The sequence below is a fragment of the Pinus tabuliformis genome, chromosome J (assembly GCF_031772625.1).
Source record: "Pinus tabuliformis cultivar Carrire ecotype Pingquan chromosome J, CPIR1, whole genome shotgun sequence".
Taxonomy (NCBI): domain Eukaryota; kingdom Viridiplantae; phylum Streptophyta; class Pinopsida; order Pinales; family Pinaceae; genus Pinus; species Pinus tabuliformis.
Window position 1 is genome coordinate 1,471,403,435 of NC_142295.1, and position 20,183 is coordinate 1,471,423,617.

At 38.9% G+C, this 20,183-nt stretch overlaps 1 protein-coding gene across 3 annotated transcripts in view; it reads left to right on the forward strand.

The window, feature by feature from the left end:
- Positions 1-20,183, forward strand: part of LOC149232929 (diacylglycerol kinase 1-like) — a 289,276-nt gene that overhangs the window by 36,160 nt on the left and 232,933 nt on the right. For 2 of the 3 annotated variants that reach the window (XM_089379555.1, XM_089379556.1), the window contains exons 2-4: positions 10,412-10,664; positions 10,900-11,022; positions 11,308-11,436. In XM_089379555.1, coding sequence (XP_089235681.1) covers positions 10,473-10,664; positions 10,900-11,022; positions 11,308-11,436 — 444 coding nt within the window. In that variant the 5' untranslated portion in view covers positions 10,412-10,472. Of the gene's footprint in view, positions 1-7,100; positions 7,453-10,411; positions 10,665-10,899; positions 11,023-11,307; positions 11,437-20,183 lie in introns of those variants that run through there. The other variant, XM_089379554.1, reaches the window with a different exon arrangement.

The window sequence follows — 20,183 nt, forward strand, 5'->3', positions numbered from 1 at the left end:
TCCTTCTTGGAATGAGTTATAAGGGAGGATTTTGATAATATTAGATTAATAATTACATTTGAATTTTTGATAAATGTTAAATTTGTATGTCAATTGGGTTTAAGTATGGTGATTAGAGAAATTTTTAAATTTAGTTTAATTTTGATTGAAAAAATGCTTTTATCTTCCCACTTAAATTCAATTCTTATCTCTAACATATTAAGCTTATATTAAATATTTCTTATAAAAAATTAAACCCGGTCATTTGAACCATCACTCGAAAATAAAATATAAATATATATTTCCTATGGAAAAAACCTTGATTTCCAGTTCAATTACAAAAAATAAATCTGAAAACACTTAAACGTATGCGTCATTATTTGAGAATTCACCTAAATCCCAAAAGTCTCCTCATTTGTAGCCCGCATCATCTTTTACCTTTTTTAACTGAAAGTTTTAATATTCAATATCATACCTAATTGAAAATTTAATTTTCATAAACCTCAAATTCATAATGGACATTCCATCGAAAATATAATATTCAACATTTCGATTCTGATAAAAGTTTAACTTTTATAGTTATATTCAAAGTTAAATATCGAATATACTAAATTCCAATTATATTTTAATATTTCAATAAAAATATATTTTAAAAGTTAGTTGAGAATTTATACTTCTAAATTTTCAAATTTTTTAGCCAGTAAAGAATTTAATTTATAATATAGTGAAGAAAATTATTTTACATAAATTAAGTTTGTTCATTAACATTGAGAAATTGAACTAACAATAAGTTTTTTTTTCGGTTATATTTTCATTTTTATTGTGATAAATAAACTACCAAATTATTATATAAAAATAAATTATTTATGTATTTAACATTATATTTAAAGAAAGTAATAGAGTTCTTCTATGAAGAGAAAAAAAAATGTTTATGTTAAAGATCATTAAGAAAGGATGTGGACTGGGTCATCAACAAATTGTTTTGGAGTTTGCTCAAATTTTGCAAACTTCAAGCCATGTATCTTCTTAGCTAAGGCTTAAATTTTGTTGTCAACAACTTTGGTTTGAAGCTACATCTCATCTAATTAGAGAAGTTTTTTTTCAGATAGGCTTCACTTATTTCCATTAACACCTTGACATTAGCATTTTTATTTGCTAGTATAGATTCACAATTTTGTAGTATTTAGTGTCCTTGCCATGGTGTTGCCAGTGTCGGGAGCCTAGTTCCTCATCTCTTCATCAATGTGTATGTGACATCCCCTGTGGTTAATTCCCCTTGTAAAACATTTCCTTGTAATTATATCACTATAAATTAAAATGGTTGAGAGAGGGACATGGATTCCATTGCTTGAGGAGATGGATTACTTGGGGAAGTTGGTTGTTTTAAATACCAATCATGGGTTGGCTGATTGGTGTTAATGAGTTGATTGTGTTATTAGTTCAGTTGAAAACAAGGGCAAATCCATCTTTTTGTTGGGAAAAATCTACAAGCCAAGAAAGGACAATTTTTATTGAAAAAAATGACAACACTAGAAGAGAGCAGTGTGGCCAAAGCACATAAGGGAGTATGCTTTGCATTGTCATGGTGGTTGGTCCATGTAGACCATGTGAGGACACAAATGGTTGGTCTGTGGAAAAACGACGAGGAGACACTTCTTCATGTTGTTGGGGAAAACAACCATAGGAAGGGGAGGCCGAGAGGCTCCTGCTGGAGAGGAAGAATCATACATGATTCATACACATAGGAAAAACGAGGGAGGCCATGAGGCTCCAATTGGAAAATAAATGATGTGTGATTTGTATATGCATAGGCAAGAAAGAAGGAAACAAGGAAAATAGGAGGTTGAGAGGCTCCCAATGATCGCGCTGATTTGTTGAGAGGGTAGAGAAGATTATGAGCACTGAGAGAATCCAGGGAGAAGAGAAGCTCAGTTGATAGTCCAACCAAGAAACCCATATGGCTTATTGGCCGATAATCACTGAGCAATGTTTGTGCCTTATAGGGTTGATAAATCCAGTGGAGAATGTGTTGGTTAACAACTTCTGAGTGGTTGAGTCACCTAGGGCTAGTGGGTTGATAACACTTGATGGTGGTTCCACGGAGTTGGGTTGAGAACATAGGTGGAAGTTCCACTAATTTGTTGGAGAGTGCACTCTTATTCCTTTACAGGTAACACAACTAATAAAACCTCCTTATCATGAACTATATCTCTCTCTCCATATCTTAATTGACTCTCCCTATCCAAATTCACAGAGATGTTGGGATGATGTATTATAAGTCCTTTTGTCTAAAAGAAAGTGTTCTCTGCCCGAGGTGAAATTGTTGAATAGTTGGTGGGTGAAGGCAGTGCCGCCTTCAGACACCCTGTTTCAGCTGATGATATTGGTTTAACCCCTTGAGTGGATGATGGTTGCATGTGAGAGAAGTGGTTCACTGTGTTTATTTGATTTTTGATCACTGATGGGTGGAGGTGTGACAACCTTGAGACACCCTGTTTCAACTGATAATATCGGTTTAAAATTCCTTTGAAAGCACTCTACCTCAAGCTCTGGAATCTGGCTTGGGGGTGAAAACTACAAGAAAGTCTTGGCTACAACTTGTCTATGGTTGGGTGGAGAGTTGAAGTCTCGATCTTAGTTGTTGAACACATTTAATCAAATAAGTATACTCAAGCTTTGCACCTTGAATGTCAAGCATATGTTAAATGTGTGGATTTAAAGCTTGTTTTGGTATTGTTTCAATGTGTTGGTCCAATGCTTATGATATGTTATGGAATGTGATTTCCTGTTTCGGTATTGATTTAATGTGCTGATTATGTGTGTCATCTAATATGAAATGTGATTTATTGCATGCTTAAGGAATGTTGATTTTCCTGTAAGATCCTTGAGTAAATGAATGGACTTTTGTATGCATTCTTGAGCTTATTCTTTGTTTATTATCAATCCAGTAGACCTGTAGATCTTTGGACTATTATGGGCCTAAAATTGGTCCAATGAGCTTAATTATGATGGGAGGAATAGATCTATGTTGTATCTATTTGTAATAAAAGGATTGACTATCAAGCCTTGTTTTATCAATGTTAAGCTCAGGAAGGATGACATCTCTTATATATATATAGGATGGGTCGAAACCTTTATAAGCTCATCGGAGACGACTGAAAGTATATTATATACGTTATACTAATACACATATATGTTTGCATTGAACGGGTAGGGCCAAACCATGTTAAAGCTCATGAAGGATAGCACTATATATATATATATATATATATATATATATATATATATGTTTGCATTGAACGGGTAGGGCCAAACCATGTTAAAGCTCATGAAGGATAGCACTATATATATATATATATATATATATATATATATATATATATATATATGCTGGATTGGGCCAAAGATCAAATAAGCTTAACAAAGGTGACATATCAAGCATATGACTAACACTGTAGCCAAGCACCGTTGGGTTGAGGAAGCCCCAAACATACACATATGCATGTGCCGGGGACTAGAAGTTCAGAGCCTAGAGGAGCAAGAAAGCTTGTGCCTTATGTGCCATTTGAACATACACTACAATCAAGCGTTGAGTGTGGGGCTAAAATTCAATTGTTGGGGTGGGCTCCTTGCTAAACCATATGGCCAAGTGCGATGACCAAGGGTGTGCAGGCAAAAGAGCTTTGAACTGTCGGATGCTATGGGGGTATTCATAGTGTCGGATGACCCTGGAAGAATTTCCTTGGAGATTTCAAGTGAAGGCATGGTCATATCCCATCAAGATTTATCCACCAGGACGATGTGGTGCAGTGTGGTTGAGAGATGGTTCATTTGGATTAAACGAGGCAGAGGACCCCACATTATTTATAACGTGAAAATGCATTTTACCACACTTCGGGCGACTTGGGAGGCATGACACATGTCACCTGCACTTGGGGTTTTGGTGGGGCCAAGTGGCATGTAGATGAGTGATACATGGCACTATCGGAGTGGAGCCACATGGAGGGTGTGATGTCGATCCAACAGTGAAGGTTGATGATGTCACCCTGATGCCTTTACTTCAATGATTTCTCGTGGAGCTAGGTGTAATCTCGCTGAGATTTTATTCCCGGGGTGATGTGACAACGGTGCAGCTCACATGCCCCGCTGTAAGGTAAAGCAATGCAATGCGTAAGAGGAAGGGGGACAAACCCCACACGATTGGCTGGAGCACATTTTGATGGAGGGATGTGGCAGTGTGACGAATCAACCTCCATGTAACCTTAATCCCTGAATCCTAGAGATTTCAGAAGAGGTTGAGCAAGAAACCCCTTAGATTTGATTTTTGGGAGGACATGGCTAGGAGGGCCAATGGACGCGCGATATTGGAGCAAGGAAACCTCATTGGTTATCCATATCACCCTAGAGGTTAACAAGGCTAAGTCACCCCGATGTTTATGAATGCATCATAAGGAAAGGAAGGGCCAAGACAATGTGGTAGGGCTGGAATCGAGTGCGCAACTGTAGCGAATGACGTTGGGATGTGCAGGATGAGGGGTCCAAGAGGGATCCATGTAAACTCAAAAGATCTTCCTTGATAGTTTCGACGGGGCATTGCGTAGGGAATTCTTGGGATTTTATTGTCGGGGTGAGGTGGTGAATAGGGGGTCTGCCTGATACTTATATATAGTTGGAAAGGGTTTAACCCTTGTATGATAATACACATGCATGTTTCGCGAGCCATGGAAAGGGGAGTACTTGCATACATGACACCAGAAATGAACATGTTGACAACAGGGGTAGTGCTACTAGGTAGCGGTGAAGTGACTATGACTTGGATAGCCATGTGGGTGTCACATGGGAGGTCATATGACATGGCAAGATATGATCAACTAGACTTTAATCGACCATATCTTTTGATATGAGAGTTAGACTGGGACAAATTTATATCATTGGAAAGGCCTCGACGAGACAAACACAAAGATATTATTCGTCTTAAGTTTTAACGAAGTTGAAAAAGATCGAAAAATTTAGACCCCATTCCATAACTAGATTTTGGAGCTCAGGGCATTAGAGTAACTGCTTCCTTTTACCCTTAGTAGGGGCTAGGGATAGGAGGGGGCAAGGGGTATGCTACAATTTGCATCATGGATGAACCTACATTCATAACTTGCCTCCTCCTTTGTTGATTCAATTTCTTCCTAAATGTTTGGTGAAGTTTACACCTAAAATGCCTTTACTAACTGTTCAGTTCCCTATTGAGCACGAGAGAGGGTTTACCTGCCTTGACCTCTGGCACCCCTCTGACCTTGGCCACCTTGTGGCATAATGCATTGCCCTAAATATGAAGAGGCCAAAGGATGAACCCTAAAATGAGACCTTGTAGGACAATAGGTCCCAAGGTGCCAACCACTGTGGGATGGTCACTCCTGGTTTCTTGACTCCCGCAGAGGACAAATAATGGCTAAGAAGGCAAAGATTAATGGCATTAGAGGGCCACCGGTGTAGAGGTGCCTTTGGCCCTATCACGAATATAGTGGATATAAGTAGACAAAAGAAATGGAAATCTAGACACCACGAAGTATATCTTAACTTGACTAATTGCCAAAGCTAACAATCCCTTGAAGAATTGGTTTAAATAAAACAATCTCTTATCCCTGATTTCATCTTAGCAATCATCCTTAATAATGAAAGCCATAGCCTACAAAGTCACACCATTACAAAACTAATTTCCCTCCTAATAAACATTATAATAACAATTACCGCTTATCATTAACACTCTTTACAACTTACATACAATAAATATACAACCAAGTAAACATCACCTCAAACTTCAACCTAAATGAGAACTATTACGAAATGATGACATAACAATAACCCTACTCAATATTCATTTTCATCTCCAATACTTCATTATATTATTTTCTCCAACTTAAATAAACAAATTATATATATATATATATATATTTTAAATTATAAATAATATTAATTAAATAAAGTATTATCTCCTTTCTCAACTTTGGAAAATGCCAAAGTACGTCTCTTTTTCACCCTCATAAAAATATAATTAGATTTGAAAAGCTTACACGTTTGATCATTGTAGGTCAACATCACATGTCACAATAAGCGTGTTGGGGTCATTTATACGGGATAAACATTTAAATGTTATTCCATTGCTATTTGTCACCATATCCTTCTAGTAGCCCGATTTGAGGCTCTTTCACATTTTAGAATGCGAAAATACAAGATATTATTACATTATTATTAAATTTAATAATAATATATTCTTAATTATATAAAAGTCAAAAATATTTATTAATTACTTTAAAAGTGTTATTGTGATGTTTTAGGAGGTAATATTATAGAGATTTGTAAGTGTAAAGATTTTCTATTTAATGTTTTTAAAAGTTAATTGAGAGATTTTCGATGTGTCATTTTTAAAAATCAACTCTAGTAACTTTTTTTTTAAGATCATTCTTTGATACCGTAATGTATAAATTAAAATTAAATATATATATATATATATATATATTTTTCACTTTTGGTTCAAGGATATCTATGGTCAGCGGTCTGCTACATCTAAGATCTGTCAACGCTAGGGTGGACCCGAGGGAACCACAAGAGCTTTCGGTTTCGACCCTATAACTTCTCATTGGCGAGACCCCGGCTTAACCGATTGAGCTAACCCTTGAAGCTAAAAATACTAATTATATTATATCGAAACATCTAAAATTATATAGTAAAATTTTACAGAAATTCAAAACATTTATTTATTAAATTATATCACAACTTAAAAATAAAAAAAATTGAAATCGTACATATATAAACTCATATTTGTAAATAAAAAAATATAAAAAATACAAAAATCATATATATAAACTCATCTGTAACTAATAATAATAATAATAAATAATGGTTATCCCAATAAATATTTCCACTAATTTGTTGAATGGAATAAATCTTCCCACTAATTTTACTATTAAATATCATCTCATGATTGAAAAGATCTAATTTTATAAATTAAGTATAATTCGGTCATTGTTGAATGTTGAAGGGAATATCGAATAGGATGACATGTGAACTTATCTTGTGACCCAAAAATTTCAACTCCGACAGTCTACACAGGCGGGACCCTTTGGCCGTCAATGAACGCGCTCACGGCACGGCACGAAGGCATACTGCCGACGCGATTCATGAGGCATGGCACAGAAGGTCAATCTGGGCGGATATAAAGTCACACAATACTTCTAAATAACAGCCGCGGGCCAAATCGAGGCATTTCGAAATTGACACAGTTGTTTCTTCATTTCAGTTCCAACTAGGAGCCGATGGTATATAAATTTGAAAGAAACAATCGGATTAAGATTTGAAATCTGGATCGTGGCAATTTATCATCTGGAAATTTGACAGGTTAAGCGAATTTCAGGTCAGATTTGCCATCTGGAAATTTGACAGATTAAACGAATTTCAGGTCAGATTTGCCGTGCATTACAGGTAAGTCGTTCGTTCATTTGATCTGCTTACCCCAAATGTCCTATTTTAAGCTTTGATTTCACATTATCATAGCCTCGCATGCAGACAATAAGATTTGAACATCCCTGTATTTGCGAAGAATTCGCGCGATTATTTTTGTAGCAATTGGCAGATTAAAGTAGAGTACAGATGGCACTGAAATTGATCGCAGCGAGTGCCAGAGTATGGCAATTAAGTGGCAGTTAAATCTGGTATGCTTCGCGCTTTAGAGTTCGGACAGAGCTGCTTAGTTTTACTGGGCGTTTGAACTTTTGGCCAAGTAGACATCCCGAGTTTAAATCACATTGGCATCATGCCTCACACTTTTGGCTATCCCGAGCTGGTGATCGAGTTGTGACGGCTGAGGGTTTTCGCAGACTTTCGAGGTTCGAGTCTAAGATTAAAAAACAACAAAAGAAAATTGAAATGCTTGCGGGGCGTAATGAGCCCTGGTGCCGTTGTTGTCTGTGGGGGGATTTCAACCCGGGTTTCAAAGGACCTAGTTGTTAGTTTTAACTAGATTTGACCTCAAAATACACAAACCAAGAGCTGAAAATTAACCAAAGAGCCTTACCTAGGTTTTGCTTCCTGCTTACTCTTTCTTTGAGCTGAGCTGGCGGATGTAGACAAACATCTCAACTGCTTGTCAAATCTTATATTCGAAGAGTTTGATTCTTCAAGGTTTATGTTCGCACAATAACTTAGCCTAGCTTGTTTTTACGGTGTCTGTTCATATCAAGAACATCTCCTGAGCTGAATTAAAGAATCTAATTTATTCTCTAGGATCTTTTTTACAATATTCAGTCGAAAGAGCACCTTCTTTTCCGTTGCCGTGCACAAAATGAGATCAGGGGAAGGTCTGATCGTCTCCAGAGAGCAGGATTCTTCACTTCTTTCTTCCAATATCTCGGAGCAGAGGTATCATAATTTTTCCTGAGGGAGTTACTAGATTTCAAGAGGCAGATTATACAGGGTAGACTGAAGACAAACCTTATTCAATTGGTCACCTATTTCCTTTGATCTTGGCGACTGATAACCATAAGTGACGTGCGAAGTCCCATATGACATCAGCTTCCAGAGCGTTGCAACTCCGCACTTCTTCTAGACCTACAGCTGGGTTCCTATCGCGGCCTCAAGGGAGGCTTTGTCCACAGCACACTTTGGTTGCTTGCCCCTTCACTGCCTCGAGTAGTGAGAGCTCCATCCAGATTCTACCTGATGGCTTAATTGCTAGGAGAATTTCGACAGATGGCTTAATTGCTAGGAGAATTTCTGCCTAAAATCACACATTCCAGTACTTTCATTCCATTTTTTTCTCCGGGGAAGATTATCACACAGTGCATCGGTCCTTTCTTGGTGATCGATGACTCTGTTCGGGTTTCCTCTTCTTCTTCTTCTCCTGATTCTGCTTTTAGCTCTGACGTTCCGTGACGTCTGCATTTTATGTTCGACATGGTTTATCAGTACTATTTGTTATTAGATTACTCTTGGCGAGCTCATTAGATCTATTTTGCTTTTTTTGTAGATTGGTGATAGGAGTAGCTTTTGCACTATTGGCACTGGTTGTACTTTTCAGGTGTCATGCACAGTTTTTGTATGGTGCCATATGGGGGATTTGGGGAACTTATCTCATCTAGTTTTTCCAATGTCTGCTGAGATCAAGAACGTCTCTTGGACTGAATTAAAGAGTCCACTATTATTTAGGATGCCTGTTTTTGGCTTTTATGCTTTCAGGTGCAATGCACAGTTTTGCATGTTGCCTTTTGGGGACATTAGGGAACTTACCTCACCTACTCTTTTTCAATGTCCGCTCAGATTAACGTCAATCTCATTGACTGAATTAAATTCCCCAGTTCATTATCCAGGATATATGTTATTAAATTTTCTGGTATTATGCACAGTTTTATATGGTGCCATTTCGGGCTTTGGATTCCGTTCATATGTTTTTTCTTGACGAAGTATGGGTGAATCTTGTTTAGAGTACCTGCCAATCAAGCTGACTTTCTGGCTAGCGGAGTTTTTGAGATTGTAAATTATTGTATTTTATCTGTGTGCTCTAGGCATTGTCTTCGCATATATTATATGATGCAATTTGCTTCTTCCGTTGAATATGGTCAGAGCTAACAGTATAGATTCTAGACTAAAATGCAATTCAGGTTTCCACCTGTTAATAAGATCCCGTGTGCGGAATTCTTTCCTATTCTTTATATGATTGGCTTTGATAGTTGTTTATGTTCTATTCTGACTATGCTTATTTCTGGAATGTTTATTTTTCAAACATGATTAGGATTGGATACTTAGTTCATTTGACATAGTTGTGTTACTTTTCTGGTTAGCACAGTTATCATAGATCAGTTATTTGACACACAGTTCTGTACTTAGCAGCGCATTTCAATTAATTCTACATCGCATATTTTTGTGCCCATAGCATAGTTTTAGTGCTTGTAAACCTCTCGTTAATATCTGCTTCAAAGACTTGTTTTATGTATTTTGTATTTGGAGAGCAAATTATTTTGGACTGAACAACACTTCTTTGTCTATAACTTTGCTTTTATTACCGTGTTATATGAGATTCTATTCGTGAGGTGTTTTGGAAGGGTTGCATCTGCTGGTTTCACAGTGCACATTTGTGACCCAGTTCTGACTTTTGTAATGTCGATTTTATTTGTTCAGTTGATGCTCATTTCCCTTTTGGTTATCTAGCTGATTCCTTTATCAAGATGTGTTGGACTATCTACTTTTTTGCCCGTCACACAAGTCTGATTTATAATGAGTGAACATTATAATTTAATTCATTTCAGTTGAATGTTGTCTTACAATTCGCCTTACAGCGTCTTACAAGTTGCAACGTTAAGATGCTGCATCTCATATTAATTTCGACGAGGAATGTGTGACAAATATTTCACTCATTTGGTTGTTGTTGATTTTCATGTCTGTGTAGGAATTTTAAGGTGCTCTGGCCAAAGGCAAAACAGCATTATCAAACAAATCAACACTCTAAAATGTCTGTTCAGGCCGAACTAATCAGTGAAATGCGTATTCCAGATTGTTATTTGAGAAGTGATATTGAGCGAGTGGTCAATATCAGCAAGGCACCAACATGTCCTGTGATAGTGTTCATCAACTCTAGGAGTGGTGGTCAACTTGGGGCACGCCTGCTACAAACATACCGCAATCTTTTAAATCGTTTACAGGTAATACTGAAGCTTTAATTCTTCTTTACTGCCAATCTCTGCTTTTTATTTCCATGTGATGAGACTGCGTGTGGTGATGGTGATTCATGATTTCATACGTGATATTAATTCTTCAAGTTTCCATTATAAAATATAAACCACAATTACAGGGAGTTGATTTGTATGATAAATGTATAGTCATGAATCTTTCCTCTAGCATTTCTTCAATTACTGATAAAATTCATATATGTTGCAGATCTTTGATTTGGATGAAGAGGCGCCAGATCAGGTTTTATCTAAACTTCTGGGACATCTAGAAAGACTGAAAGCTGATGGCTTGAGGTTTGCAGCTGAGATTAGGGAAAATATGCGAATAATAGTGTGTGATCGAATATCTTAATCTCTTATCGTACTCTATGATTTATTATGCATATAAAAGATTTTATTGTAATATATTATTGAAGATTTTTTTGAAATTTTTTGTAGTGGTTTTGACTTCTTACATTGCACGCTGATAATATAGGAGTCCAGTAGGAAACAACATGAACATTTTGTTGGATCTAATTCCTTTTTATTAAGTTGGTTTTCTATATATTTTATCGTTTCAATGATCTGAGAGAGTGATGACTTGAATGCTGTAGTTATTGAAAAATGACTGTTACAGGTTGCAGGGGGAGATGGCACTGCAGGGTGGCTGCTAGGAGTAGTCAGTGATCTCAAGCTTTCCAACCCTCCTCCAATTGCAACTGTTCCTCTAGGCACTGGAAACAATCTACCATTTTCATTTGGTTGGGTAAGTGACTTCTGTTTGCTATGAATGAATATGATTAATCTTTTATATTAATGTGCTAGGATGCAATAACTGTGAATCAAATATTCTGTAAGGATCAAGACATAAATTAACCCAAGTCTAGTTGTATAATACTGCAACCAGCGATACTTCTGCCTCCAAATAACTCTCCTGACTCCAAAAAATGTAAAAACAGAACAGCACATTTTCTGCCTCCAAAAACAACACTTGTCTCAGGTCCAGCAGATGCAAGACAGCAACCAACGAACTCATTTTCAGAATGGAAACGGTGGGTTGGTCTCCAAATAGCAAACTCAGTTCCAAACAACAAACCCAGTTCCAAACAACAATGCCTCACTTAAAAAACAGCAGTGTCTAAGCTCCAAACAACAAAAGGATAAATGAAAATGGCTGGGGGGTGTTTTAATAACAAAATTGCATGTTAGGATTTTGTTGTCTAATTCATTTCTATATTCTCTTCTTCTTTTATGTTTCTGTAAATGATGTTATTGGCCAAACTAGGCTACAGTGGGCCCACACTTGGCCAATTGGGTGCTGAAACATTTTTTTTTTGTGCATTTTCATGTTGCCATTCTTGAGGATGCCCAAACATTCCTGATTTATCAAGATATGTCTTGGGCATGAAGCCTTCCATTTGACCCCTAAGGGCTTTCCATACTTGTAGAGTTAAAAAAATGACAATTACTGAAAATTAGAGCACATAATCAATAACTTTATTTAGTGTTCCCATTCAACCCTAATTGTGTTTTGTTGAGTCAGGTTCTTTGTTTCCAATGTTGAAATTTGGTACCAGAGGACAGGTGGTTCTCTAAGGCTTTGATCTTTGGCCTAGGGAAAAGTGTCCAAAAGAATTTATTTTTTCTCCTAAAGTGACTTTATAATTTTTATAAAGTTAAATTTAATTTAAAAGTGACTTTAAGTGATAAAGTTACTAAAGTCTAATTTTAAAGTGACTTTTATAAAGTCAATGAAAAATTAGAAAGAAAAAATGACTTTGGAAATAAATGACTAAGTGGGTCTTTATTAAAGTGGGGTGAATTAAAAAATAGAAAGTGAGATTTAAATGAGCATTTAATCTCAGCCATAGATCTCAATCTATTTCAGCCATTGGATTTAGGGATCACCCAAAAGTCATTTAGGTTTAGATTAAAGGAGGAAAAGGAGGAAAAGGTCATTCATTCTTTCATGAGCAGATTGGGAGAAGGAGAGCAAGAGAGCAAGAGAGATTTCTGAGCAGGGAGAAGAAGGAAACAACAGCTTGGCACACATTCCAAGGCAGCAGCTGAGTAGATTTGTACAGTTGATTCAGCACATAGTGAAAGACAGATTTTGGCACGATTTTCGAGGAGTGGTTTGCACAAAAATCGAGGAGCAGTTTGCTGGTTTTTCTGCACGCAAAACGAGTATCGTACAACACATTTATTGCAGTCTGTACAATGCATTTAATGCTGGTCGTACAACAACAATTAACGCTGAAAGTGGGCACGAAAGTCGAGGAGGCCGTACAACATTTATTGCTGTCCTATTTGCTGTAATTTCCAGATTGCTGTGAGGCACGGGAAAGAGATAAGTTGTAAATTTGCTTGCTGATTTTTTTGCTGAATATTTTTCACTGTAAAAAGACAATTTTCAGAAATAAAGAAGAGCTCTCGAACTGGTTTTCCCCAAGAGTTGTAGGGGGTTTTTCCAAGGTCACCTTGACAAAAAATCTTTGTGTTTAAATGTATTTTAATGGCTGTTTGTAATTGCTGAATTTTATTTCTGCATTTTCCAGCATTCTGTAAAATTTCCAGAATTTGTGTTTTCAGCAAAAATATATTTTTTCAGTGTTAAATGTATGGATATGGGAATGGGCATTAACTACATGGGAGAAATAAGGTGAAACTGAAAACCGGGGTGGAAAAACAAAAATTTCTACATCCAATTGGTACTTTGCACCCCCTTCTTCTTTGGACCAATACCTTCTACCTCTATGAGGTTTGTTCGGGTCTATCCCAACATTTCATCTTAATTTTAATCATAGTAGATTTCAGTTGAGAAGTTACTTAGCTGATGTGTGGCAACTTCTCTATGATCTCTAGCGGTGCTAAGACATTGTCATATAGCTTCTTGAGCTTACAGGGTCCTAACCATCCATCGGTTAATATCTCCACATTGCTCTTTTCCCTACCACTATATAATAAGACCAATTGTCCTTCAAATTCCCATTTCTTTAGTTTGCTGTATGGTATGTTTTCATCCTTTGGCCATGAATTGTTGGAATTTGGCCAAAATTTATCTTCATCCAATCTCTCTAACTCTTCTGACCATTTTTTAAGGGTTCCTTAGTCTATTATCTTTTGTTACTGCTATTCTTAGTGAGGGTACCTAGTATTGTATTTGCATTATGTTAAATTTGGACAACTAGGTCCAAACTCCATGTTCTGATGCTCAGATTAAGAGGCTAATATTTTTGTTGGATTCCTCTTTCTGAGAGGTGTAAAATCCATATAAAAATAGTCTTAATCCGATGAGCAGAACTTGTAATATTTTGAATTTATTATTCTTAATAAATTATATGTGCAAAGGTCAGCTAGTTTTGTAATGTAGGCTCACATGCCCAACAGATGTGTCACACACCCTCATTGATGGATATATATATACAGGAAAAGTTGGAGAGAATTAGATCACAACACAACTCACATCTTCCTCTCTCATCCTAAAAAGTACGAGCTACCTGGAGGACGAATTTCAGCCACACGTGGGAAGGACAAAGAGAATTTTTTCTGCTGCTAGGGTTTCTGCTGCTAGGGTTTCGCAGAAGTTTGACCAGCGTTGACTTTGGTCAACGCTTGGTCCAAACAAGCTGAAAACTTGTGGGAGGTTCGATTTTTGAAGGCCATACTACCTGGCACAAAAATCGAGGTCAAAGGGTTGACCGTTTTGCTGCTGCGTTGACTTTTAGCTTGCTGCCCCTGCGTTGACTTTTCAGGACAGCGTTGACTTTTGTAGAACTGACTTGGGTTGACTCATCTACTGGTTGGAGGGTTGTTGTGACACATGCTGGGCTGGCTGACCAAAGGAGACTTTGCTGGTTGAAGCATCCTGTTGACCGCCGAAACAAACACATACATTTTTCTTGTTTCTGATTTGTCTTCTGTAAGATCTGCTTATATGTTCTATCTGCATTTTGCTTATCTACTTGTATGATTGCTGTGAGAAAAGTGAAATTGCTCTTAGCATAGAACATCTACAAAACTTTACATGGTATCGGAGCTGAGGTGAAGACAAACTCTATCTATAGCGATCATCATCGAAGGAAATGGATTCCTTTAAGCTTGAATTCAGGGAGAATGACAAGCTGACTGGAAGTGATGACTTCCATGCCTGGAAGATGTTATTAGATCTCAAATTAGAAGATCATGATCTCCTAGATCATGTGACAGGGAAGATTCAAGAACCTCCATCAAATGCCTCTGCTGCTGTTAAACACAAGTATAAGAAGGGAGAAATCAGAGCAAAACTGCTGATCAGGGAATCCATAAATAAGAGTCTGGTTGCCTACATATCTGAACTAGGCACATCCAAGGAGATGTATGACAAACTGATACTTATGTTCCGAGTAAACAATGTGAACCAAGTGCTATTCCTCAAGAACAAGTTGAAGAATATGAAGAAGGGCCGAGACGAGTCTATTCAAACTTTCTTTATGAAGTTGACCGAAACCAGGAACAATCTGCTAGCTATTGGGGAGACAATAGCTGATCGTGAGATGGTTCTCACCGCACTTGGAGGACTTCCATATGAATGGGAAGTATTCACAACTACCATTCTCAACAATAATACCATCCCTAACTTTGATGAGCTTTTGTCTAGATGTATGCAAGAAGAAACAAGGATGAAGGAATTTGATAATGAAAGAAATACTGCCTATGTTGCTCATTCCCGAAAGAAGAACTCTGGTGGTTCCAAGGACAAAGGAAGGACTAGACTCAAAAGAAGAAGGGTAAATGTTTCACCTCCCATAGGACTGGACACTATGCTAGAGAATGCCCCTTCCAGAAGAATTCTCCCGATAGTGACGACAACAACAACAACTGAAGGAATGGGAATCAAAGAAATGACAAATCCAAAGGAAAGAGGAAGGCTCACTTTGAAGGAAACCATCCACCTTCTAAAAGGACCAGAAATACCAGGTATGAGGAGTCTAATGTTGTTGATAAAAGAAATGAGTATATTCTAATATCTGCTCTCTCAGCTGCATCTCCGCCCGACACTATAGATGTCTGGCTAATCGATAGTGGTGCCTCAAGACACATCACCGGATTCAAGGAAGCACTTTCTGACATGGTTGAAAGGGATACTAATCTAGAAATTATCCTTGGGGATAATGCCACTTATCCTGTGAAAGGGACCGGGACTGTGACCCTCCACTTGTCTCAAGGACAAGTCCTCCATCTACAAGATGTACTCTATGTACCCAAATTGAAGAAGAACCTTGTGTCTGTATCTGCCATGGAAGACAAAGGATTCAATGTAACTTTCTCTGATGGAAAGGTACTCATGTGGAAGAAGAGCTTCAAGGAAGCTATCTCAATTGGTTTTAGAGTTGGTACACTCTACCAGGTTGGAGGGAGTCCGTTGGGAGCTATGACTTGTGATACTATCCGTCAAACCGAACTATGGCACCGAAGATTTGGACACCTTCATTACAAGGCTCTTCCCGAAGCAAGGAAGGTGGTGACAGGGATGCCTGATTTTGGAAATAATCATAAAGGTGTATGTAAGGGCTGTGTTGAAGGAAAACATACAAGGGAACCTTTCCCCTCAAGTGTCACAGAAACATCTGAGATATTGCAACTGGTCCATTCTGATCTTTCCGGTATGTTGCCTGTAACATCCCTGGGGGGATGTTCTTACTATATGACATTTACTGATGACTTCTCTCGCAAAACCTGGATATACTTCTTGAAGAAGAAGGATGAGGCTTTCATGTGGTTCCGTACCTGCAAAGCCTTGGTGGAAAATATGACCGGAAAGAAGATCAAGATTTTGAGGACTGACAATGGCACTGAATATGAGTCAAATGAGTTCAAAGACTTTTGCAGAGAAGCTGGCATTAAGAGGGAGACTACCACTGCATATACTCCTGAGCAGAATGGTGTTGCTGAACGCAAGAATAGGACTATTGTGGACGCTGCTCGTGCCATGCTATGTGACCAGGGTCTTCCAAAGTTTCTGTGGGGAGAAGCTGCAAATACTGCTGTGTACATTCAAAACCGATGCCCTCATTCCGCTTTGGACTCCAAAACTCCCGAAGAGGTTTTTTCTGGTAAGAAACCTGATGTCTCACATTTTTGAATTTTTGGATGTCCTGTCTATTTTCATGTGCCGAAAGAAAAGAGAAGTAAGCTGGATGCTACTGGGAAGAAAGGAATGTTTGTGGGCTACAGTGAGACTTCTAAGGCATATAGAGTCTATGTACCTGGTCAAAGGGAAGTAGAGATAAGCCATGATGTCACTTTTGACGAAGATGCTTCCCTGAAGAAAGTAGTAGATCTTCCTAGATCTGAAGAAAACCATGAAGAAAGACCTGGAAATCTGGAAGAACCCCAGGATGAGACTATGCCTGATGTTGAAGGGCTAATGGACCCTATTGATCCTTCCCCTTCTCTAGGAAAGAGGCCATCATGGCTCAGGGACACCCTCGAAGATGCTGAGGGTCATGCTGCCCCAAGGGGAACATTCCGAGAAAGCAAGAAGCCGTGTAGATACCAAGGGTATCTAGCTGCCATGAGTACTATTATACAATCTGAACCTGGATCTTTTGAAGAAGCCATCAAGCATCAAGTCTGGAAGGATGCTATGCATGAAGAATATGAGGCTATTATGAAGAATGATGTCTGGGATGTGGTCCCGAGACCGAAGGACAAATCTGTTGTCACCGCTAAATGGCTCTACAAGATTAAACATGGATCTGATGGCAGTGCTGAAAAGTTTAAGGCAAGATTTGTTGCCCGTGGCTTCTCTCAAAAGGAAGGAATTGACTATGACGATATATTTGCACCTGTGGCTCGATATACCACCATCCGATCCATCATAGCCCTTGCTGCTACGCAAGGATGGAGTCTTCATCAGATGGATGTCAAGACCGCTTTTCTGCATGGTGCAATAAAGGAAGAGGTGTATGTAGAACAACCTCTGGGATTTGAAGTTCAAGATCGAGACACTTATGTCTGCAGGTTGAAGAAAGCCCTCTATGGGTTAAAGCAAGCACCCAGAGCTTGGTATGAGATGATGGATAGTTACTTGATGAAGCTGGGCTTCACTCGAAGCAATGCTGATCCAAACCTTTACTTTAAGGTTGAGGAAGGAAAGCCTCTCATTCTAGTGCTGTATGTGGACGACCTCTTCCTGACAGGTGATGACCCTCTCATTCATCAATGTAAGAGGGAGCTTGCTGCTGAGTTCGAGATGAAAGACCTAGGACTGATGCACTATTTCCTAGGCCTGGAGGTCTGGCAGAGACCTGGAGAGATTTTCCTTTCTCAAGGAAAGTATATTGTGAAGCTTCTGGAAAGTTTGGGATGGTGGACTGTAAGTCCGTGTCGACACCAATGGAACTCAACTTTAAGAAGTTGAGTGGCAGCGCTGCAGGGCCTATCTTGGCCAATCCTACTGAGTATCGTCAACTCATAGGAGCTTTGATGTTCTTAGTGAACACCCGTCCGGACATATGTTTTGCAGTGAATAATTTGAGTCAACAGATGGTTGAGCCTCATCATTTTCACTGGGTTGGTGCGAAGAATCTTTTGAGATATCTTCGGGGCACGATAAACCATGGGCTGAGATACACTGCCGGGAGTGTGATACTCCGGGGATATACTGATGCCGATTGGGCTGGCAGTGTGGTGGATCGTAAGAGCACATCTGGATGCTGTTTCAATCTTGGTTCTGCTTCGATCTCATGGATGAGCAGGAAGCAGAAGTCGGTGGCTTTGAGCACCGCGGAGGCCGAATACATTGCTGCTAGTATGGCCTGTTGTGAAGCAGTTTGGTTGAGGAAGCTCTTTAGTGAGCTGTTCCAACATGTGCTAGATACCACTGTAATACTCTGTGATAATCAGAGTGGGATTCGTATGACTGAGAATCTTGTGTTCCACGACCGATCCAAGCATATTGATATCAGGTACCACTTTATCCGGGATATGGTACAGCGAGGCGCCGTAAGGCTCGATCATATAGGAACTGATGAGCAGGTCGCGGATATTCTCACTAAGCCCCTGGGGAAGGTCAAGTTCCTAACCTTCCGTGAGAGTCTTGGTGTCGTGGAAAGACCCTATGATGTGGGTCCTGTTGGACGATGAGCTCTGGGAGCTCTGGGGGGCTTTGGGGATAGCTTCTCGGAGCTATAAGCACTCATAATGCTTCTGCCCCACTCTTGTGATTATTGAGCTGGTTCGCCACTCATTTAATCTGTGCCCCGTATGCATCCTACCCATTGAGTTCAGGGCTCATGGGAAGTACCTCTCATTTGGCCAATGAGGTGTGGAAAAGCTAGAGACTATTAGCAAAGACTGATGGACGCATCAGAGATTGCCGTACTCTCTATCTAGGATGGCATGGTCCAACCACTTGATCTGGGATCAAGATTTGTGAGGTCTGGGACCTCTGGACTGATTATGTCAGTCGGGGAATGATGTCTTTGTGACTGACCCACTTCTGTTCTGAAATAAAGAAGCCAGCAAAGCAAGTTTCGGCGGGATGACTCACGATGTTAATTGCACTAATAGATGGAGTTCTCCCTAGTTGAGAGGGAGTGTTAAATTTGGACAACTAGGTCCAAACTCCATGTTCTGATGCTCAGATTAAGAGGCTAATATTTTTGTTGGATTCCTCTTTCTGAGAGGTGTAAAATCCATATAAAAATAGTCTTAATCCGATGAGCAGAACTTATATTTTGAATTTATTATTCTTAATAAATTATATGTGCAAAGGTCAGCCAGTTTTGTAATGTAGGCTCACATGCCCAACAGATGTGTCACACACCCTCATTGATGGATATATATATACAGGAAAAGTTGGAGAGAATTAGATCACAACACAACTCACATCTTCCTCTCTCATCCTAAAAAGTACGAGCTACCTGGAGGACGAATTTCAGCCACACGTGGGAAGGACGAAGAGAATTTTTTCTGCTGCTAGGGTTTCGCAGAAGTTTGACCAGCGTTGACCAAAGTCAACGCTTGGTCCAAACAAGCTGAAAACTTGTGGGAGGTTCGATTTTTGAAGGCCATACTACCTGGCACAAAAATCGAGGTCAAAGGGTTGACCGTTTTGCTGCTGCGTTGACTTTTAGCTTGCTGCCCCTGCGTTGACTTTTTAGGACAGCGTTGACTTTTGTAGAACTGACTTGGGTTGACTCATCTACTGGTTGGAGGGTTGTTGTGACACATGCTGGGCTGGCTGACCAAAGGAGACTTTGCTGGTTGAAGCATCCTGTTGACCGCCGAAACAAACACATACATTTTTCTTGTTTCTGATTTGTCTTCTGTAAGATCTGCTTATATGTTCTATCTGCATTTTGCTTATCTACTTGTATGATTGCTGTGAGAAAAGTGAAATTGCTCTTAGCATAGAACATCTACAAAACTTTACACATTATCACATATTGTCCAAATGTAAGCCTGAAGGGTGTTTGTTTTGATCCTTTCTTCCATGCACTCCGTTAGGTCCATAGTGCTATATGT